General features: G+C 36.7%; 1 protein-coding gene across 2 annotated transcripts in view; it reads left to right on the top strand.

The window, feature by feature from the left end:
- LOC150084776 (transcription factor YY2-like) overlaps positions 1–19,025 on the top strand; it is a 294,908-nt gene that overhangs the window by 101,587 nt on the left and 174,296 nt on the right. For both annotated transcript variants that reach the window (XR_016547074.1, XM_090375533.1), the window contains exon 5: positions 14,004–14,173. Coding sequence is in view for 1 of the 2 variants with exons in the window: in XM_090375533.1 (XP_090231659.1) it covers positions 14,004–14,173 (170 nt within the window). In the remaining variant the exon portion in view is untranslated. The remainder of the gene's footprint in view (positions 1–14,003; positions 14,174–19,025) is intronic.

The raw sequence follows: 19,025 nt of genomic DNA, 5'->3' as shown, positions 1-19,025 counted from the left end.
AGTATGAAAGCAGTGGCGGCAGAATTTAACTGTTTTTTTTTTTTTTTTTTTTTTTTTATTATACAATTACAAAAGCCAAGGAAAGAATAAATGCAACAAATTAAACAGAAACATCAGAAAAAAATTTTTTTTCTGATTAATTTGATTTGACTACTAAAGTTAAAGCAAAACAATTTCAAATCAATAAATGAAATTCCCTTAGTTGCCTGTGAAACACTTGTTGCTCCCCTAGCATCGGCAGCAGAAATCTCAATATCAAAGTGCAACTGCTCGAGTTTCCATTGAATCTTCATAGATGGGTAAAATAAGCCGGTGATTGTTGATCAGATGGAAGGTTTCTAGATAGTTTAAAGAGTTGGCGGTTAATTGATTTCTCCATTACTTTAGAAAGAGTAGAAGTAACTACAACTGGCTGGGTCAGGTTTGTTGCTGTTTTTAGGAACTGGCTGGATATGAGCAACTTTCCAAGCAGAAAGGAAAATGGCTTTGGAGTAAATTAGAAAAATACCATCAGGATCTGGAGCTTTCTTAGCATCAAGATTGTTCAAAATCCTTCTGACATCCTTTTGATGGAAGACCAAAGGAGGCATGGAATAGTGTGTTACTTCGAATAGTAGGAGGTGGTTTACCAAGATCATTAATATGCGGGCTAGAAGAAAAGTAGAATGCAACCAGGTCAGCTTTATCTTGGCTGAAGTGGCAATAGAACCATCTGGTTTTGGCAGAGAGGTCAATAGACATGGACAAAAGTTGCAGCCAATAGTTTTGGCAAGAGATCAATGCTCAGCTATCATTTGGACAAGAAGCAAATTGTCTATTCTTAGCCTGTTCGAAATCTAGTGTGAATTGATTAATAAATGCTTTAAAATTGTTGTGAGCTTGGTGTAGGCAGAAAACTAAACACAAGCCAACTGCCATATGCAACATCCTCATCTTGAGTAGCATTAGCAGATTTATTGGAAACCAAGGTTTAGATAAAGGCTGAGATTATAAGGTGGAGTGTGGAATAAAGGATTTAATAATCCCTACAAGAATAATTTCACCGACACAGTATGAGCCATCATCATCATCAGAAGATTTGAAACATTAATCCAACCAAGGAAAAGAAACCTCACAGTCATCACGTTTTGCATTCTTGTAATAACAAACAACACTAGGTTGAGAAAGGCTCCATTGGAGAAGAGACCATCACTAAGTTGTGATATGATGTGACCACTTCTCAACCATGTACTTAGAAGGGCTGTTAGCTGTGTGGTTAGGCTTGGTTAGCATTCTGATAAGTAAATGAACAATCTGTGTGAGGTCATTAGTAATTGCAAAAGCCTGTTTCTTGACCAGCTGATTCCATGTGACTAGGAAACGGAATCCAGCTGGAGTTGTGAATATCAAAATTGCCAAGTAAAATTACCTCACTGTTAGGAAAACTGAACTGGAGAAAGTCGTGTTTCAAGTGATTAGTGCAGTTGCTAAAACAATAGACACAGTAGATGAATGTGGTAGAGAGATTTTAAGCCAGAGGAGATTCCAAAGCACTAAGTCTCTGACATGGAATATCAGAGCAGACATACATGCACAAGAACCACCTTTGAAGTGAAAGCAATCTTATAATGAATAATTCGGACAACTGATAACTGGGATTCTCCCAAAAAAAGTACGTGGGATTTGGCAAATTGTAAGTGGAAATGGACATCATTGAGATTGGAACTGAGACCAAATATATTTGTGAAAATGAATGAGGAAGTCTTTTTGAGGTTTAGATCTTTTTGCAGATAAATGTGTTCTATTAGCTTGACAATTCATGATGAATTCAGTAGTAAAAGGTGGGGATGACATGCTGTATGAAGGTTGAAAGTTGAGAAGTTTAATTTTTGGATATGGCATACACATGGCAAGAATATACCCAGCTTCTTGCCATAGTGTGCCCTCGACATTGCCCCCTGTACACACGCTCGGACTCTCGCTCCATTCAGTGTCTGGCAGAGTAGACACAGTATGATTATATGCTAACTGATCTGAAAGCCTCCTAGAGCGTTACCAATAGGTTCAGTCTAGTGGACTGTATAGTTGCCGGCCTGCATACACTGTTTCAGTGCTGTATCCTTGAAACATAAGGAAGATTGGACTTCCCCATGATGTCCACCATAACCTCAAAAGGCATCAATATTACTGCATAATGGAAGATATGTAGGGGGTGGGGGGTTGTCAGAGCTTTGCCATGGAGACTAAAAATAGGTTCCACCACTTGAAGCCTCCAATAAGCAAAGCAGTAGTATTACACCAGTTGATGAGAATTATCTACCACCTGGTATTGCCTGAGAGCACAGGGGGGGGGGTATTCCTCCATGTGGGGTGGGTGCCACACCTTGACCCCTGGTTATGTTGGTTCAAACCTAACTAGTGACCTTGTGTATATCGAGTTCCATATTTCTTGACTTGCACACAGCAGTTAAACCCGGGATTATTAATAGTCCCACCAACTTGAAGGTGCAAACAGAGGATTTGGCTGTCGCTGTCTGACTGGACTCTGCCAAAATTATGTCCAGTTGACTTAAGTGTCACCCGAATACCAGTTCCATCAGTGCTGTTAAGCCCAGCGTGGCATACCTGAGAGAATGTTTGTGACAGCCTCAAGGACCAAAGTTATAATTTTAACCACAAGTTATAAATTTACTGTGTAATCTTCCCATTCAGAAATTCACAACCTTCATATTTTGCTTTTCTTTAACTGAATTTGTTTCTATTTATGACTCTTAATTTTGAAATGTACTTACTAACCTGTTTCCCAAAATAAAAAAATTTAATATGATATGTATTGTACGGTGCAGTGATGTCTGGATAGATGTGCTAAAATCGCCATGCAGTAATTTATTGTTGAAACTAGGTTCCATTAGCTATTGCAAGTGGGCAGTGTGAGTAAATTTAAGGAACGATTAGTTATATTATTAGAGGGTATGTATGTATGTGCAGCAGAACTGCACACACCCATTGCAGTTCTGTAAGCTTGCTTCCTTGGGTCAATTCACCACTACTAATTAATTATTTGTCCATCTATTATTAGCATTAATAGAGGCTTATGATGCAAGAAAGCAAGCTTATATAGCATCAGCCAAAAAAAAAAAAAAAAAAATCCTTTTTCACCCAACCATTCACTCCAAATGTTTGTCTAGCTCTGCCTTGAACTTAAGTTGTTGACCTCCACTGCAACAGAGGAAATTTATTTCAACTATCAACCACTTGCTGGCCAAAGGAAAATTTCTGCACATCTATTTTACAGTTCTGTTTCCTCAATTTCAATTTATGTTCCCTCAGGTGAGTAATCTGAGCAAGAGGAAGAATCCCATTAGCATTGAATTTGCTAAAACCATTCAAGGCCTTAAACACCTCAGTTAGATCACCTCACAAGTGCCTAGACTCCAAACGATGCAATTTGCAGAGTTTAAGCCTTTCTTGGTAACAATAACCCATTCTGTTCCACTCGCCAATCTCGTCACCCTTCTCTGTACTCATTCCAGCAACTCTACAACCTTCCTAAAATGAGGCCTTCAGATCTGTATGCAGTATTCAAGGTGTGGCCTGGCCTGACCTTTGCCTTATACAAGATGTCATCTTGTCATCTTATACAAGATGACAATCACTTCCTTATCCCTGCTAGCAAAATTCCTGTATATCATTGACAAGACACCATGAGTTACTCTGCAGCCTGTCTGTGCTGCTCAGAAAACTCCATATCTGACGACATATTACCCCGAAGTCCTTTTTCATTCTCCACTACCCTGAGTGTAGTACCACCCAGTTGGTACGCTACTCTCGGGTTACAGCTACCCATATACATTTTTACAAATTTACATTTGTCAATGTTAAACTTCAGTTGCCACCTCTCAGCCCATTTGCTCAACTTTTCCAGATCCTATTGCAGTAGTGTACTATCATTACTGTCATTAACAACCCTGCCAACCTTCATATCATGTGCAAACCTAGACATTAACCCTGATATACCTTAATCAACATGGTTTATAAATACAGAAAACTATGGCCACAACACCGAACACTGGAAATGTACCATAAAACCCTTAAAAAACCAACCGAACTCTGCAGGACTCCACTAATAACATTAGTCCACGAAGAGCAGTGTACGTTGATTACCACACTGTCTTCTTCCACTGAAACATCCTGTTATCCATGGTAGCAACTTGCCCTCAATGCCATACTGCTGCAATTTGTACAGTAGTCTTCCATGTGCAACAGTATCAAAGGCTTTCCTAAAATCCCAGTATATCATATCAAAATTATTTTTTGCATCCAGTTCTTTTGTGACCACAATGTAGTATCCAATCAAATTTGTCACAGGATTTCACCTTAACAAACCCATGCTGTATCTGAACTATAACTGCAGTTTTGTCTAGATGGTTCTGCATTGCTTCTTTAACCAGTAACTCTATTATTTTCTCTGGAATAGAAGTTAAAGTAACAGGTCTCTAATTACTCCTTTCACCCTTTGTGAATTGGGGACACATTTGCACATCCCCAGTCTATGGGGACCAAGTTCAAGGAAGCTTGCATAATTATCGCTAAGTGTTCGCTTGCTTCCTTTACTGCATTCTTTAATATAACTGGATAGATCCCATCCACCCCCAGGTGCCTATCTTTTGTTTAATTTCAAAAATTTCTCGTTCCCTTTTCTCTCAGTTATTATAAAATCATTTAGCTCCCTGCCAGAGTTTGATAAACGTCTGGCATTCCCCTCCCTGAATAACTCCTCACGTGTGAATGTAGATGCAAAATACTCATTCAGTTTGTCAGCTACCTTAGCAGGTTCATCAACAATTGAACCGTCAATGTCAAGTGGACTATCTTATCCATTGCCTTCATTCTAAAGTATACATAAGTAAAGAAGTCTTTACTGTTTTTCTTTGCATCCTTTGCCAATGATTTCTTGTAATCTGCCTTTGCTTGCTTAACATCCTTTTTGACTTGATTACAGACCAGTTTATATCATCCATAGGCTTCTGTGTCAGCTGTTAATTTATATGTATCCCATGCATTTTTTTCATCTTCTGCCACATGTCTCATTAGTTCATCTGACACCCATTTAGGCCTAAATCTTGATCAATATGTCTTAGTTGGTATGAAAAGCCTAGTAGCTTCCAAGATTAATTCTTTGAATGCTTCCCATTTTGAATTTGCTGTTGGTAACATCAGTTTGTCCCACTGTATAGACTTTAAAAACTGTCTCAGACCTCCGTAGTTGCCTTTACGAAAGCAAAAACTCTTCACTTTTCCCCTTATGGTAGTTACCTTTTTGAGTAAATCCGACATCAGCACACTGTGATCACTGTCATGTAGTGTTTCCTTTATTTGCAGATTCTTAATGAATGAATAATCACTGCTGATAATCAGATTAAGAGTATTACTACCTGTGGTTGCCTCCCAAACATGCTGCTGCTGCTGTAGAAAACAATCATCCAATAAATGCACAAAATCATGCTAATGTGTGAGTGACCAACCCATAAGTTCCAGTCTGGGAAGATAAAATCCCCCATTATAAGACAATCTGATTTACTTAGCCCACTTTATTTCTCTAGAATAAACCAGAGCTGTGATGTTCAATACATTCTACATTGATCTCGATATTTGTAAAAGAATAGGAGATATTGTAGTTTTAAATGGTGTTTTTTTTTTTTTTTATAAATGTTTTTCACCAACCTTATGTAGAAATAACGAAAACAAAAACTGGAATCTTGATAACTAGGTATTTATAATAAATTATGTTTGCCTGTATTTACAATAAATTATATTTAACTTTACAACTAAAATATATGAAATATACATATAAAATATACTGGGTTAAGAACAATAAAACACATTAAAATATACTGAATTAAAAGCGATAAAACCATAGCTTTCAAAGACTCCTGTCTTCTTCTTCAGCGAAGCGGATTGCTGAAGAAGAAGGCAGGAAGATTTACAATAAATATAATTCATTGTAAATACAGACAAATAATTTATTATAAATACATAGTTATCAAGATTCCAGTTTTTGTTATTTCTACATTACATTGGTGAAAAACATTTAAAACTATAATATGAATATACACAACCTCAGAGGCCTGTTTGATAGTTGATACGTAGAGCATTCCCATATGATACTCTCCAGAAATTAAAACGAATATACCATTATAGTAAAAAAAAAAAAAAAAAAAAAATCAGCTGAACACAACTCCAATTGAATGCAATAAAAAATTAACCAAAAGAATTTAACATAAATTGTGTTCAATTGATATTTTTTTTTTTTTTTTTTTACTGTAATGGTATATTCATTTTGATTTCTGGAGAGTATCATATGGGAGTGCTCTACATACCATATTGTGGTAAACTTTTTCTTTTTCTTTTACAAATACTTTATTTCTCTGTACTGTCGTTTGTTGTACTTATTAGGCATATAGCACACTTCTATTCTCATCTTTTGCATTTCCAGTGGTAATGCCACACCAAACTGACTCAACACTACCCTGTCCAGCCATGTCAACTGGATGCACTTCCTTCTATTTTCTGTATTCCTTATCCTTAAATAATAGCATCATCCCTTCTATCCTGTCTGTCCTTACTGTACACATTGTACTCCCTATTACTACAAATTACTACAAATAGCAATTCTCCATTCCTTATCTCTGTGTGACACCATGTGTCTGATATCTCAACAACCTGAGCCTTTGATGTCTTGATCAGAACCGCAAATTCATCAAATTTATTTACTATACTCCTAGCATTGGTGTTCGTGCAAGTATGCATGCACCTGTTCTTTCTCTTAGTTACCTTAACAGAACCCGTTTATCTACTTGTTCCATGATGTCTCCTAGCAGTCCTTGAAATCCCCAGTACCTTGCTTTCCAGGCTGCTGCTCATTCCAATAGAAGCAGTGCAAGAATCACTTTAACCTCTGCCAGCAGCTACTGTTTATCTATTAGTCCATGTATACCCCCAAGCTAGCAATTTTTCCAACCCACCTTACACTGCCCCGATAGCATCAGCAAATATTCTCGCACCCTTTCTATCTAAGTATATCCTGTCCATGTAGATGCGATTTCTCCTGTTAACAAGCACAGATTATGCTGAGAAATATTCTACCACAAGGCTTTGCACAATCTCTTCAGGGCTGAATTGATTGACAAGGCTGTCATCATATACTCCCTCCTTTCATGTCTGGGCAGAATTCAGACACTTTTAAATTTAACCCGAACTCTGACTTTTTTTTCAACATTGACCCTTACTTGTTAAGTAAATTTGCAGATCTCCTCTTAAGGTGATTACGCTATACCAACATATACAACAATATCACCTTTTGTGCCCTAGGGAAATGATATCTGCTCTACAGAATCACCTTTTGCACTTGGCAGACATACCAACGGTCCTATTCCACCTGTCCTTTTTGCACAATATATGTTTTTTCCTTGACAGGAGAATCACTGACAATAACTAGCTCCTGTGTGAACACAACATTCTGCTCTGTATTGTCTGATACACAAAGTGAGCTCTGGCGTTAAGTTGGGTAGCTGAGAGGTTTTGATGGGGCCCCTATTTTAATTCATTCAACAGCACCTACCCTACTCCTGAAATTCTCATAGATTCCCATCAGAATGCAGAGTTGGCGTCTAATTTCTTGACGTAATATGCACTTAGTATGCATTAATACATCCTCCTTTGCTAGATCATGTCCTGTTCCAGAAATGTCCGCAAACATTTCACAAGTTGCAAATTTTTTTTTTTAAGGCTGTGATTCGTTGGAGAATCGCCCCTTTCAGTTCTCCTCCGAGCCAGAGCACTCCCACTACTTTGTGCATGTTGCTTTGCTGCCCTAGTCTGAGGCATGATTTCTGTTTAAATATGATGTAATTAATTAATGAAAATTAATAAGGTTAATAAATTTCATTGATTATACTATACTTGACTATACAATACTGTACTAAGGTAATGCAGTAATACATATCATGATATATAGTTTTACATTATGCCTTAGCTATCAAGTTACGCTATACCGTAACGATCATAATGTTAAATTAGTTATATTCTTTGCTAAATACAATAGATATATGAACAAAAAGTGATAAAACCTTCAAAAGTTTTATATATTACAATTAAAACCCTACTATGATATTCCCAGCAAAACACCGATACAATAGTGGTATGAGTAGCGAGTTGTAACTTACAAAATCAATAGCTAAATTTAAAAATTAAGCTAACAAACACTACTAAGCCTATTTAATCTATTTGTAAAACACAAATTAATATCTTAACTAATCAAAAATGCAATAGAATTTCAAAGAAAACTTGTTTGCAGCAGAAGTCCACATCTTCACACTGGAAGTCTCGTTCCCAGCATTATTTGCCTTGTAATGTTCAATCTAATGTTTTTAATGCAGGCAGTCTCTTATTTCCCTAAAGAGGGTGAGCTGTTCACATTTTATTACAGTCTTGTTCTGTAATTTTTAAAGGAAGAGACTAGAATATAAAACTGTATTTTAAATCCACTGAAATGCACAGTTAACATTGCTTTTGAAGAAATGTTCATGGCTCTGAGTACCTAATCATGCACCATTATGTTTTACGTGAGCATGCTGTGGATGTAACTTCAAGAGCCACATGCTGCCCACAATCATGGCTTGAGGACCTCTATCTTAAACTCCATTTAAAATATGTGCAGTTTGCAGACTTCACTCATTAATGCTTCAAAGCAAAGTTTCTTTGCACTGATATAAAATATTCTAACTTCAGAAACTAGGAACCAATAGAAAATGATAACAAAAAAAGATATCAAATACTTAAGAAAAAAAATAGTAAAAATGATTCAGAGAACATTACACTATTCAGTGAAAATAAAAATGTACCACAATTTAAACGATCACCAAAAAAATATGCAACAGGTTTTATTTTATTTTTTTTTAATGCAATCCATTGTTACATTGGTAACTTTGATGTCATTGAATTCATAAGACTTGTGGATTTATTATTCAAGCAAAAACATAACACAATTCCTGTACATCCAGTACCATCTGCAGATGTCAATTGATGTTTACTGTAATCTCAGCCAGCATTCCCTCCCCCTTCCCAGATGCTGCAGTTTCACTTTTCTGTCCTTCAGCAATAGCATTAGCAAGGGCACATAATGCAAGAAAGCAAGCTTATATAGCAAGACTTCCCCTTAACAAAACCATGCTGTGTCCACACACACACACACACACACACACACACACACACCTTCTCATTTCACCCATCCACTTGCTCCAAATGTTTGTCTAGTTCTTCCTTGAATCTGTATAAGCTATCGGCTTCAACAGCGACAGATGGAAATTTGTTCCAGTGATCAATCATTCGCTGGCTAAAGGCAAACTTCCACAAATCTATCCTACAACTGTCTTTTCTCAATTTGAATTTATGCCCTCTCAGGCAGTTATTCTGAACAAGAGTAGCTCAATCCCATCAACACGGACACAGCATGGTTTTGTTAAGGGGAAGTCTTGCCTGACCAATTTGATTGGATACTATGGTGCAGTCACAAAAGAACTGGATGCAGGGAATAACTTTGATATTATATACTTGGATCTTAGAAAGGCTTTTGATACTGTTGCACATGGAAAACTGCTGCACAAATTGGAGCAGTGTGGCATTGGAGGCAAATTGCTGCTATGGATAAGGGGATGGTTGAGGAGGAGAAGACAGAGTGGTAATCAATGGACACTGCTCATCGTGGACTAATGTTATTAGTGGAGTCACTCAGGGTTCAGTGTTGGGTCCATTTATTGTTTTCTGTATTTATAAATAATATTGATGATTGTATATCAAGCTTAACGTCCAAGTTTGCAGACGATACAAAGGTTGGTAGGGTTGTTAAGGACACTACTGACGCTATGCTGCTGCAACAGGATCTGGAAAGGTTGAGCAGATGGGCTGAGAGGTGGCAAATGAAGTTTAACATTGAAAAATGTAAAGTACTACATATGGGAAACAGCAACCCCAGAGCAATGTATCAACTGTGTGATACTACACTGACAGTGGTAGAGAATGAAAAGGACCTGGGGGTAATTGTGCAGGCAGATATGAAGTTCTCTGAGCAGTGCAGATGGGCTGCAAGAGTAGCTCATGGTGTCTTGTTGATGATATACAGCAATTTTTCTAGCAGGGATAAGGAGGTGATTATTCCCTTGTATAATGCAATGGTCGGGTCTTGAGTACTGTATACAGGTCTGGAGGCCTCATTTCAAGAAGGATGTAGAGCTGCTGGAACGAGTACAGAGAAGGGCAACAAGATTAGTGAATGCTGATGGGATTCTTCCTCTTGCTCAGAATAATCACCTGAGAGGGCATAAATTCAAATTGAGGAAAGACAGATGTAGGATAGATGTGCGGAAATTTGCCTTTAGCCATTGGTTGGTGGAAGAGACTTCCATCCCTTGTTGTGGAAGTTGATAGCCTAAATAAATATAAGGGTCAGCTGGACAGGTATTTCAAACGAACGGAGGAGGGATGAAGTGGAAGTTTTTTTTTTTTTTTGGCTGATGCTGCATAAGCTTGCTTTCTTGCATCATATGCCTCTACTAATGCTAACATTGAGCATGCTCAAACCATTCCAACAGCTCTACATCCTTCTTAAAATGAGTCCTACAGACCTGTATACAGTACTCAAGGTGTGGCTTAACCATTGCCTTATACAAGTGGATAATCACCTCCTTATCCCTGCTAGAAAAATTCCTGTATATCATTGACAAGACACCATGAGCTACTCTTGCCGACCGTCTGCACTGCTCAGAAAACTTCATATCTGCCTGCACAATTACTCCCAGGATCTTTTCACTCTCTGCCACTGTCAATGTAGTATCACACAGTTGATACATTACTCTGGGGTTACTGCTTCCCATTATGTAGTACTTTACATTTGTCAATGTTAAACTTCAGTTTCCATCTCTCAGCCCATCTGCACAACTTTTCTAGATTCTGTTGCAGCAGCATACTGTCATTAATTAACTAACAGCATAACCCCTCCCTTCCTGCCCTGTCCATCCTTTCTGTACACATTGTACTCCCCAAATTCCAATTCTGCACTGCTTTTGTCTGTGACACCACGTCTCTGATATCCCCCAACAATATCTGCCCTTGATGTCTTGACCAGCACTTCAATCTCATCAAATTTATTTACCAAACTCCTATCGTTGTTGTATATGCAAGTATGCATGCACCTGTTCCTATTCTTAGCTACCCTAACACGGCCTATGTATTTACTTGTTACACTATGGCTTCCAGCAGTCGTGGAAATCCTCATTGCCTTGCTTTCTAGGCTGCTGCTCAATTGCATTTCAATAGAAGCAGTGGAAGCATCACTTTCACCTCTGCCTGCGGTTACTGTTAATCTATTAGTCTGTGTATCCCCCCCCAAGCCATCAGTTTTCTGACACACACATAACTCTGCCTCGATAGCATCAGCAAATAGTCTTACACCTTTTCTATTTAACTGCATCCCATCCCTGTAAAAGCAGTCTAGTAGTAGTAGTATATTGATGAGTTTGGTAGTTAATGTCACATAGCTGCAAAGTCTCTGGATTTACAACAGAGAATAGATCTTTTTGACTCACCATCATGGTAGTTAGTAAAGCTTTGCTGTATTTTTTGCAAAATTTCTGTTTTCTCTGTGCGTTATTATTTTTCAAAAAAAAAACTGTTAAAATCGGAATTTTTGAAAAATTCAGTGAATTTATTCTTAATTTCTTTAAAGGATACGACTGTTTTATAAGCACCTGAGAATAGGTCGCCATAATTGTCCACTCAGTCCTAATAGGGTGGGGGGGGGACTTTATTGTGCAGAATTTCAAAAGAACTTAGGTTATTTTAAATTAATTAGAAGATTTATTTTCATCTTCTAACTCACATTGCCAGTAGTCTGCAAATACAGTACAAAACACTGCCCTCCCCTGTTAATAAATTAGTTAAGGCTGTATTGCTTATTAGTCACAATTACAAAAGATAGAAGCGTGGAGACCGTTGAATGTCAAAATAGGTTGATACAGTAAAATTTTACTCTGAGCTGTTTTATAGAGACACTTAAAAAAAAGAAAGAAAGAAAAGCCTTACTGCAAGTTTTATGTATACTGGTGAGGTGATTAGTTGGCCGATGCAATTCACTGGAGTATTATTTAATACATTGGTAGCAGAAGCCATACTTCACATATAAATTTGATGTGCAGACTTAGTTTGCCATCCAACTTACTTTTTTTTTTTTTAATTCTGATGGCCACAGTACAGTACAATGCAATGCAATGTGCCATGGGCACTGGTCCATTATACTTGCAGCTAGTATAGCACAGTGTCTGCTTGTAGAGTTGCATGTTTCCCAAAAGGTCAGTTGTGTGTTCCAAACTGTGTTTACACCAGTAAAATTATTTGTTATGTAATTATAGCATGTAATTTAATTAAATATTACATAAATTAATGAAATATGGATGAGGGGAAAAAGTTATTTCTATGAAACTCATTTGGATGCTCTGGAAAGACTTGCTTAAGGTGAGTCTGTATATACTCAGTGATTATTGTATTATGAACACTTACCTAATACCCTGTTGGTTCACATGGATAACACTATTTGCTTAGCAACAGGTATCTGAAGATGTCCATAGGAATCTGCAGCCATGCTGCCTGCAAGGCTTTCCATTGTGTTGGAATAGAGGACAGTTGAATGTCCATATGCCTCACTTCCCATTCCGAGACATTCCACTGGTTTTCAATTGGTTTGTGGTCAGGTGAATTTGGAGGCCAATCAAGAAGGGTGATATCTTCACTATTCTTCGAACTACTTGTGCACAGTGTAGACCCCACTGTGCCTACACTGTGCACAAGTAGTGTACAGTGAGAAGAAATCACAAGGGAAGAAATCTGCTGAACGTGGTGGCCACACAATGGGACCATCACGCCCAATCCCCAATGGCCAGGAAACTTGTCATCAAGGGGACCTCCTCACACTCAAAGCCCAATGTGGCTTCACTCTATCCTGTTGGAAAAGAACATTTGGCAGTTCATCCAATTGAGGATACACATAAAGCTCAAGCATGTCCTGGTAATTATTCACTCTCACAGTCGCTTCTTGAAAGAAAAAGGGTCCAATAACATGATCAACCATGATGCTACACCACACATTCACCTTTGGGCTATCTCGCTGATACTCCTGCGTGCAGTGTGGGTTTTCAGTCCCCCCAAATTCTGACATTTTGCCTATTCACCTTTCCCGAAACATGAAATGTGCACTTGTCCGGGAAACAAATCAGTGTCATTACACGTTCATCTTGTTCCGTTTTCGCCAACATGTTTGTGTTGCTCATTTAAAATTGGCTACACCTTTTTGTTTGTGTAAAAACTGGTGCACATGTTGAATGTCAGTAAAAACTTCCTGTTTTTCTCACATTTAGCACAGGTTTTGTTTCTATCATTAAAATTACGTTTGTTACAAACATTTAAAATTGGTTACACCTTTTTTGGGACACCCTGTACATTTCCATTGAATGCCAGTCTCAATATGTAGTTTGTATATTTAAAAAAAAAGTTGACACGACTAGACTGAAAGCTCTCACATCATCATCTAAACTCAACAGATAACTGATTAAAAAATGTCTATTTTTTAAATATAAATATATATGTATTTTTTTTTAATGACTGTTCCACTTGAACGGACCAACTACTGCTCTTGATCACATCAGATAAGAGAGCTTCTGCCGTACTTGCTTGTAAATGTTTCCAGTAAAGATAAAGTGAATTTAATCATGTGTATTTTTTATGCTTATCTGTTAGTATTTTTGAAATTAAAAAATTGGATTTTGCAAATGATGAAATTTACTTATCAAGAATCTAGATCAAACTCTTTGAAACAGTGTAAATTTTAGTGACTTAGTTAAAAGATATGTGAATTGATCTAAATAGTAATGGTATAAATTTCTTTTCCCTTTTTGTTAAATGGCATCAAATTTTAGTGCACCTTTGAGGGATGTGGTAAGCGTTTTTCTTTGGACTTCAACCTTCGCACCCATGTCCGAATTCACACAGGAGATAGACCTTATGTTTGTCCGTTTGATGGATGTAATAAAAAATTTGCACAGTCCACTAATCTCAAATCTCACATACTCACACATGCCAAAGCTAAGTAAGTATGCAATTTCGAATATATATATTTATAAATATATACAAGAACCAATTAGTTTATTATCATTCTCTTTAAGTGTTATTATGTTATTAACATTAAATGAGTTATTTATGAAATATTTCATTTATGAAATATTTCATTTAATGTTAATCTAATTTGCTGCATATGCATAATACTGTTTGAAAAGTTCTCTTCATGCCCTCAGGTTTGGTTATTGAAGAATTTCAGAAGTTTAGGTTGTATATAAATTTGGTGTATTGTAATGTGAAATCATTTGGGTTTAATTTGAAAATACCTGTTAGATGTATAGAGAAGGGTTGTATTTATATTATTACAAGTTTTTCTGTGTATTTCTCCCCAGTTAAAATAAAATCTCTCTCTCTCTCTCTCTCTCTCTCTCTCTCTCTCTCTCTCACACACACACACACACACACACAGAGAGAGAGAGAGAGAGAGAGAGAGAGAGAGAGAGAGAGAGAGAGAGAGAGAGAGAGATTTGATTGGATTGGATCCATATTCAGAGTCAGTATTTCTGTTGTTTTATAATGACATTTTCTCCCCAGTTAAAATAAAATCTCTCTCTCTCTCTCTCACACACACACACACACACACAGAGAGAGAGAGATTTGATTGGTTGGATCCATATTCAGAGTCAGTATTTCTGTTGTTTTATAATGACATTTTGGGATGAGAGGTGACTACATTGCATCATTACTTTTATATTTTCTTCCAAAAAAAAGAGGGATGATAATAATAAATAATAACAAAAAATGGTAAAAAAAAGCTGAAAGGAAACTTTAGTTGCAGTAACAGTTGTGAAATATTGCAAGGATATTGCATTTTACTGAGTTGTTTTAATGCTGATACAGGTTGACCAAGAAATTAAGTAGGTTTTTTAAAAGTTGGAATCTCTTGAAGTGCCTTAAATTTCATTAAATCTCAGAGATGGTGAGAAAACTTAGGATGAGTAGCAGATTTGAAATTTTTGTTATTCTCAAAAAAAAAAAAAAAAAAAAAAAAATGGTTTTATATAAAATCCATTTCAACCATACTGATTCCAAACAAAAAAGAAAATATGCATGTTACTCTGAGGGTAAATAATTTTTTTTCTGTCACCCTTAGAATAATATGCACTTGCATGGGAATTTTTACAATTTTGTGGAGAATTTCATTGTTGGATTCCCACACAGTCAACATAGATCTTGAAAGCTGCTAAATTTCTATTACAGTAATAATTTCAGTGATTATTAGTGTAAGCTTTGTTCTAATAATCTTGCACGCAATCTAATTGATCACATTTAGATCTGATGAGTGTGGATGCACCTCTTCAGTATTGATGAAAGCTGCTGAATTCTCACAACGTTGTTGCTCTTGCCAGTGAGAAGACTGAATGTGGTTAGGTGTGCTCATGCTTAATTCTGAAGTGCTGCTGTAACCACAAAAGAAAAGGTGCCATAGAGAATTTTTTAGGTAAACTTGTTAGATAACTAGATAATAACTGGAATGTGCCACCACTTGTGGTTCATGCTCTCCTACATAAACCATAACAAACCTTTTCAACTATAGCATACACAGCTCTGACATTTGGCAGAGATTCTGTCAATCTGGAGGTTGGAAGACTGCTCAAATGTGGAGATTTCATCAGAAAAATTAAATTTTCATGATTGCATTGCATGAGATCAAGCCCCTTCATCATTTAATTCATCATCTCACTATAGAACTACATTGAACTACTTGAAAAGACTATTACTTTTGGTCTTTTTGAGTTGAATGGTTTTCATTACAACTTTAAGCACATTTTGAGGCTTGTAAAGTTTGAACTGAAGATCCATTTTAGTGATGCAGTGATTGCTCCTTGAAGTAACATTTTTCATTAGATTGTTCAATAATTGACCAAGATTTCCAAGTCAATTGTAATTTGATTTTGAGATGCATTAGATTAATGGTAACTGTTCATATGATACCATTTTTGGACAGACATGAATGATTCAGATTGCATTCTTACAACTGCAAAATTGTTTTTCTGACAGTAATACATCCAATTCTTGACGCTGCATTCAAGGATGGTAACTCTGGAATGCAAATTTCTAATACACAGGTATTAGAAATGGTTTTAAAAGAAGTTGAAAGTGAAACACTAACTTTTTGAAATTTCCCCAATTAAAATTTTGTATCCAGATCTTTATGTTATCCTCTGTGTAAAATAGAGTTTGTGTCTGTTCAGTTGAATGTTAGAATATATGTACTATATATGGTCATTTATCTACTTGTCAGGATAATCATTTAATGTTATAATCTATGAAAATGCAGATAATTTTGAATAACAGTGCTGGGGGCATGAAATTTATAATCCGCAAGTAACACTGCTTATTCTCTGATATTACTTAATTTGTGACAAAATATGGTGAAAACCACAATTGCTGATTGCTGCATAACTGAGCGTGACAAAGCATGTTCAAAAACACTGCTTGCCCAATTGGGAATAATGTTTAAAATGATGTTCATGTGTTGTTTTTCAATTCTTCCAGAGTGCATGAATTATTGCTGTAGGTTTTCTTTGATATAGTTCCACAAAATATGAATGTGGTAACTGTGGTGGCTGTGTTCCTTTTGAAATTGTGTCCTCCAAATAAAAGGGATATTTTGGCTGTAGGTGTGCATGATCTGTGACTTGTTGCACCATCTTGCAGGAATCACAATTTAAGTCTCCTCCTCATTGTGGAATATATTACAGTACAGGAACATATTCCATGAATTCCAGAGACTTTTGTGGTTTCTCTGAAAAAGCACGCACAAGAGTCTTGTGGTTGCTCATTGTACACCGCACTAAATTCTTCGCAGGACATGGGAGTTTTGCATGCCGTATGGAGATTTTCTGTGTACTGTAGACAAGTATTCTAAGAGATCACATACCCAGCTGAAATCAGATCTTGTTAGAGAAGAAAGTAACTCTCCTCTGAGGGTCTTCCTTTTCCACAATCTGATATCCTAAGTTGTTACCTGATATCTACCCTGTACAGAAACAGTCTTAATTTTCTTACCAATGTCATTCTCTTTTCTTCAAGTTTCTTTAGTGACTTACATGCACTTGGTGCCATGCTCTACCTAACCTTTACTAAATGTTTCCGTGTCAGAGTGGTTGATGCGTGAACATGACTCGCAACATTCACATTCCTAGTTTTCTGAACATTTTGACAAACTTCCATATCGCAGATTTGGTGATACCTTATGACATCTAAATTGTCTACAGAAATCATTCAGAATTCTAATCGGCTCTGTTTGAAGGTAATATTTCACCATGTATACATGCTCTACAGTGCTGAATACAGTGTTCATGGTGCCTCCATAGCCAGGTGGGAAGGAGCAGCAGTGCATAGCACACGCTTCTTGATTAGACCGGGGTTCGAGCCTATGGCCACCAAATACGGAGGATGCGGAAAGGTCAGGGAATGACCACTGCATATCCCCGGAGCAATATGGCCTTAGTTGCTAATGCTCCTAAAAAAACAAATAACAAATAACCATGTTCATTTACTGCTTGCAGCACCTATGCACTTGTAGTTTTATAGGTTGTTGGCACATGGTGACATGCACAGAATAAGTAATTTTCATGTAAGTTTCATGTTATTTGAAAGTTCAGTTTGAGTGTGTTGGTCAGTGTAATCAGTGAATGTTATTCATTGATTATACTGACATTAATTTCTTCCCTTTTTCAGAAAACTTTTGTCATTGTGTTTTAGATGCATCAGAAACTTTTACTGTATTTTTCCAGTGTGTATTTTGTCTGTAAAGATGTGTATTCATGGGCAGACTTGCATGTTGTGCAAAAAAATCTGAAATGGGTTGGGAGCTCTACTTCTTTCCCCTGAAGTCAGCTAACTGCATCCCTGATCGAAGAGGCCCTCAGAAAGTCTTCAGGTCTAAGATAGGACTCGAACCCAATTTTTCTAAATGAGTGAAAAGTGACAAACCATTATACCATCACAGAGGATGAAAACCTTTGTGTGATGGGTCTTGTGAGTGTATGAATAAAGAAGCATAGTGGGCATTTCACTAGATGGGGAGTTATGAAGAAAAGCAGTGACCACCTTTTAAAGCTCAATAAAACAACCTTTTTTTTCTTCTCCTTTTTTTTTTTTTAACTTCTTGTTCAATAAAATGTTGTTAAAATGTACCTTAAAGAAATAACAAGAGGTGATTAAAAACGAAACATTTTATTATGCCTATGGTGGTTATTTGACTTATCCTCCATTTAATTCCTAAATTATCTCTCCACTCATTTATGAATACTTCAGAAAAGCCACTATTTGAGAGATTATTTCCCATGTAACTTTTATTAGCTCAGTGGAGAGTGGAAGACCCCCTGTCTGCCTTTGAGCTTAAAGACTAGAGAAAAATTGCAAGGGCCATGAGAACTGTTTTGATGCTTAGCTCATTGTTGTTCCTGCACAGTTGAAGCTGTTTGCATTCTCATATTATTGTAATGCACTAGCCATCCAGATATTTTAAAATCAAGCCCTCAATAAGCTATTTAAAATTAAACACGTCCTCCCAATTTCTGAAAGCATAGTTTCAATAAAATATGCATGAAGAAATAATTCTTGTCCAACTGACAAATAGGCATACATACTTATTTCTATCTAATGAAATCAGAAGATTCACCATAGTGCATAAATTGCAAATTATTTTCCTGTCCATTATATATAAATTCACTGCCCATCTTTTGCAAAAGTGAGTGTATGAATAAGGGCAACCTTCCCCTTATTGTATAGTTCTCATGACACATCTATCTTGGATTTAATTTTAAGTGAATGCCACAATATAACTAAAGTTTTCCTTTTCCTATGATTGA

This window comes from Mastigoproctus giganteus, chromosome 6 (assembly GCF_048544385.1).
Source record: "Mastigoproctus giganteus isolate SK-2022 chromosome 6, ASM4854438v1, whole genome shotgun sequence".
In the NCBI taxonomy this organism is placed as follows: Eukaryota; Metazoa; Arthropoda; class Arachnida; order Uropygi; family Thelyphonidae; genus Mastigoproctus; species Mastigoproctus giganteus.
The sequence above is the reverse complement of the archived record's forward strand: the minus strand, read 5'-3'. Positions and strand labels throughout refer to the sequence as shown.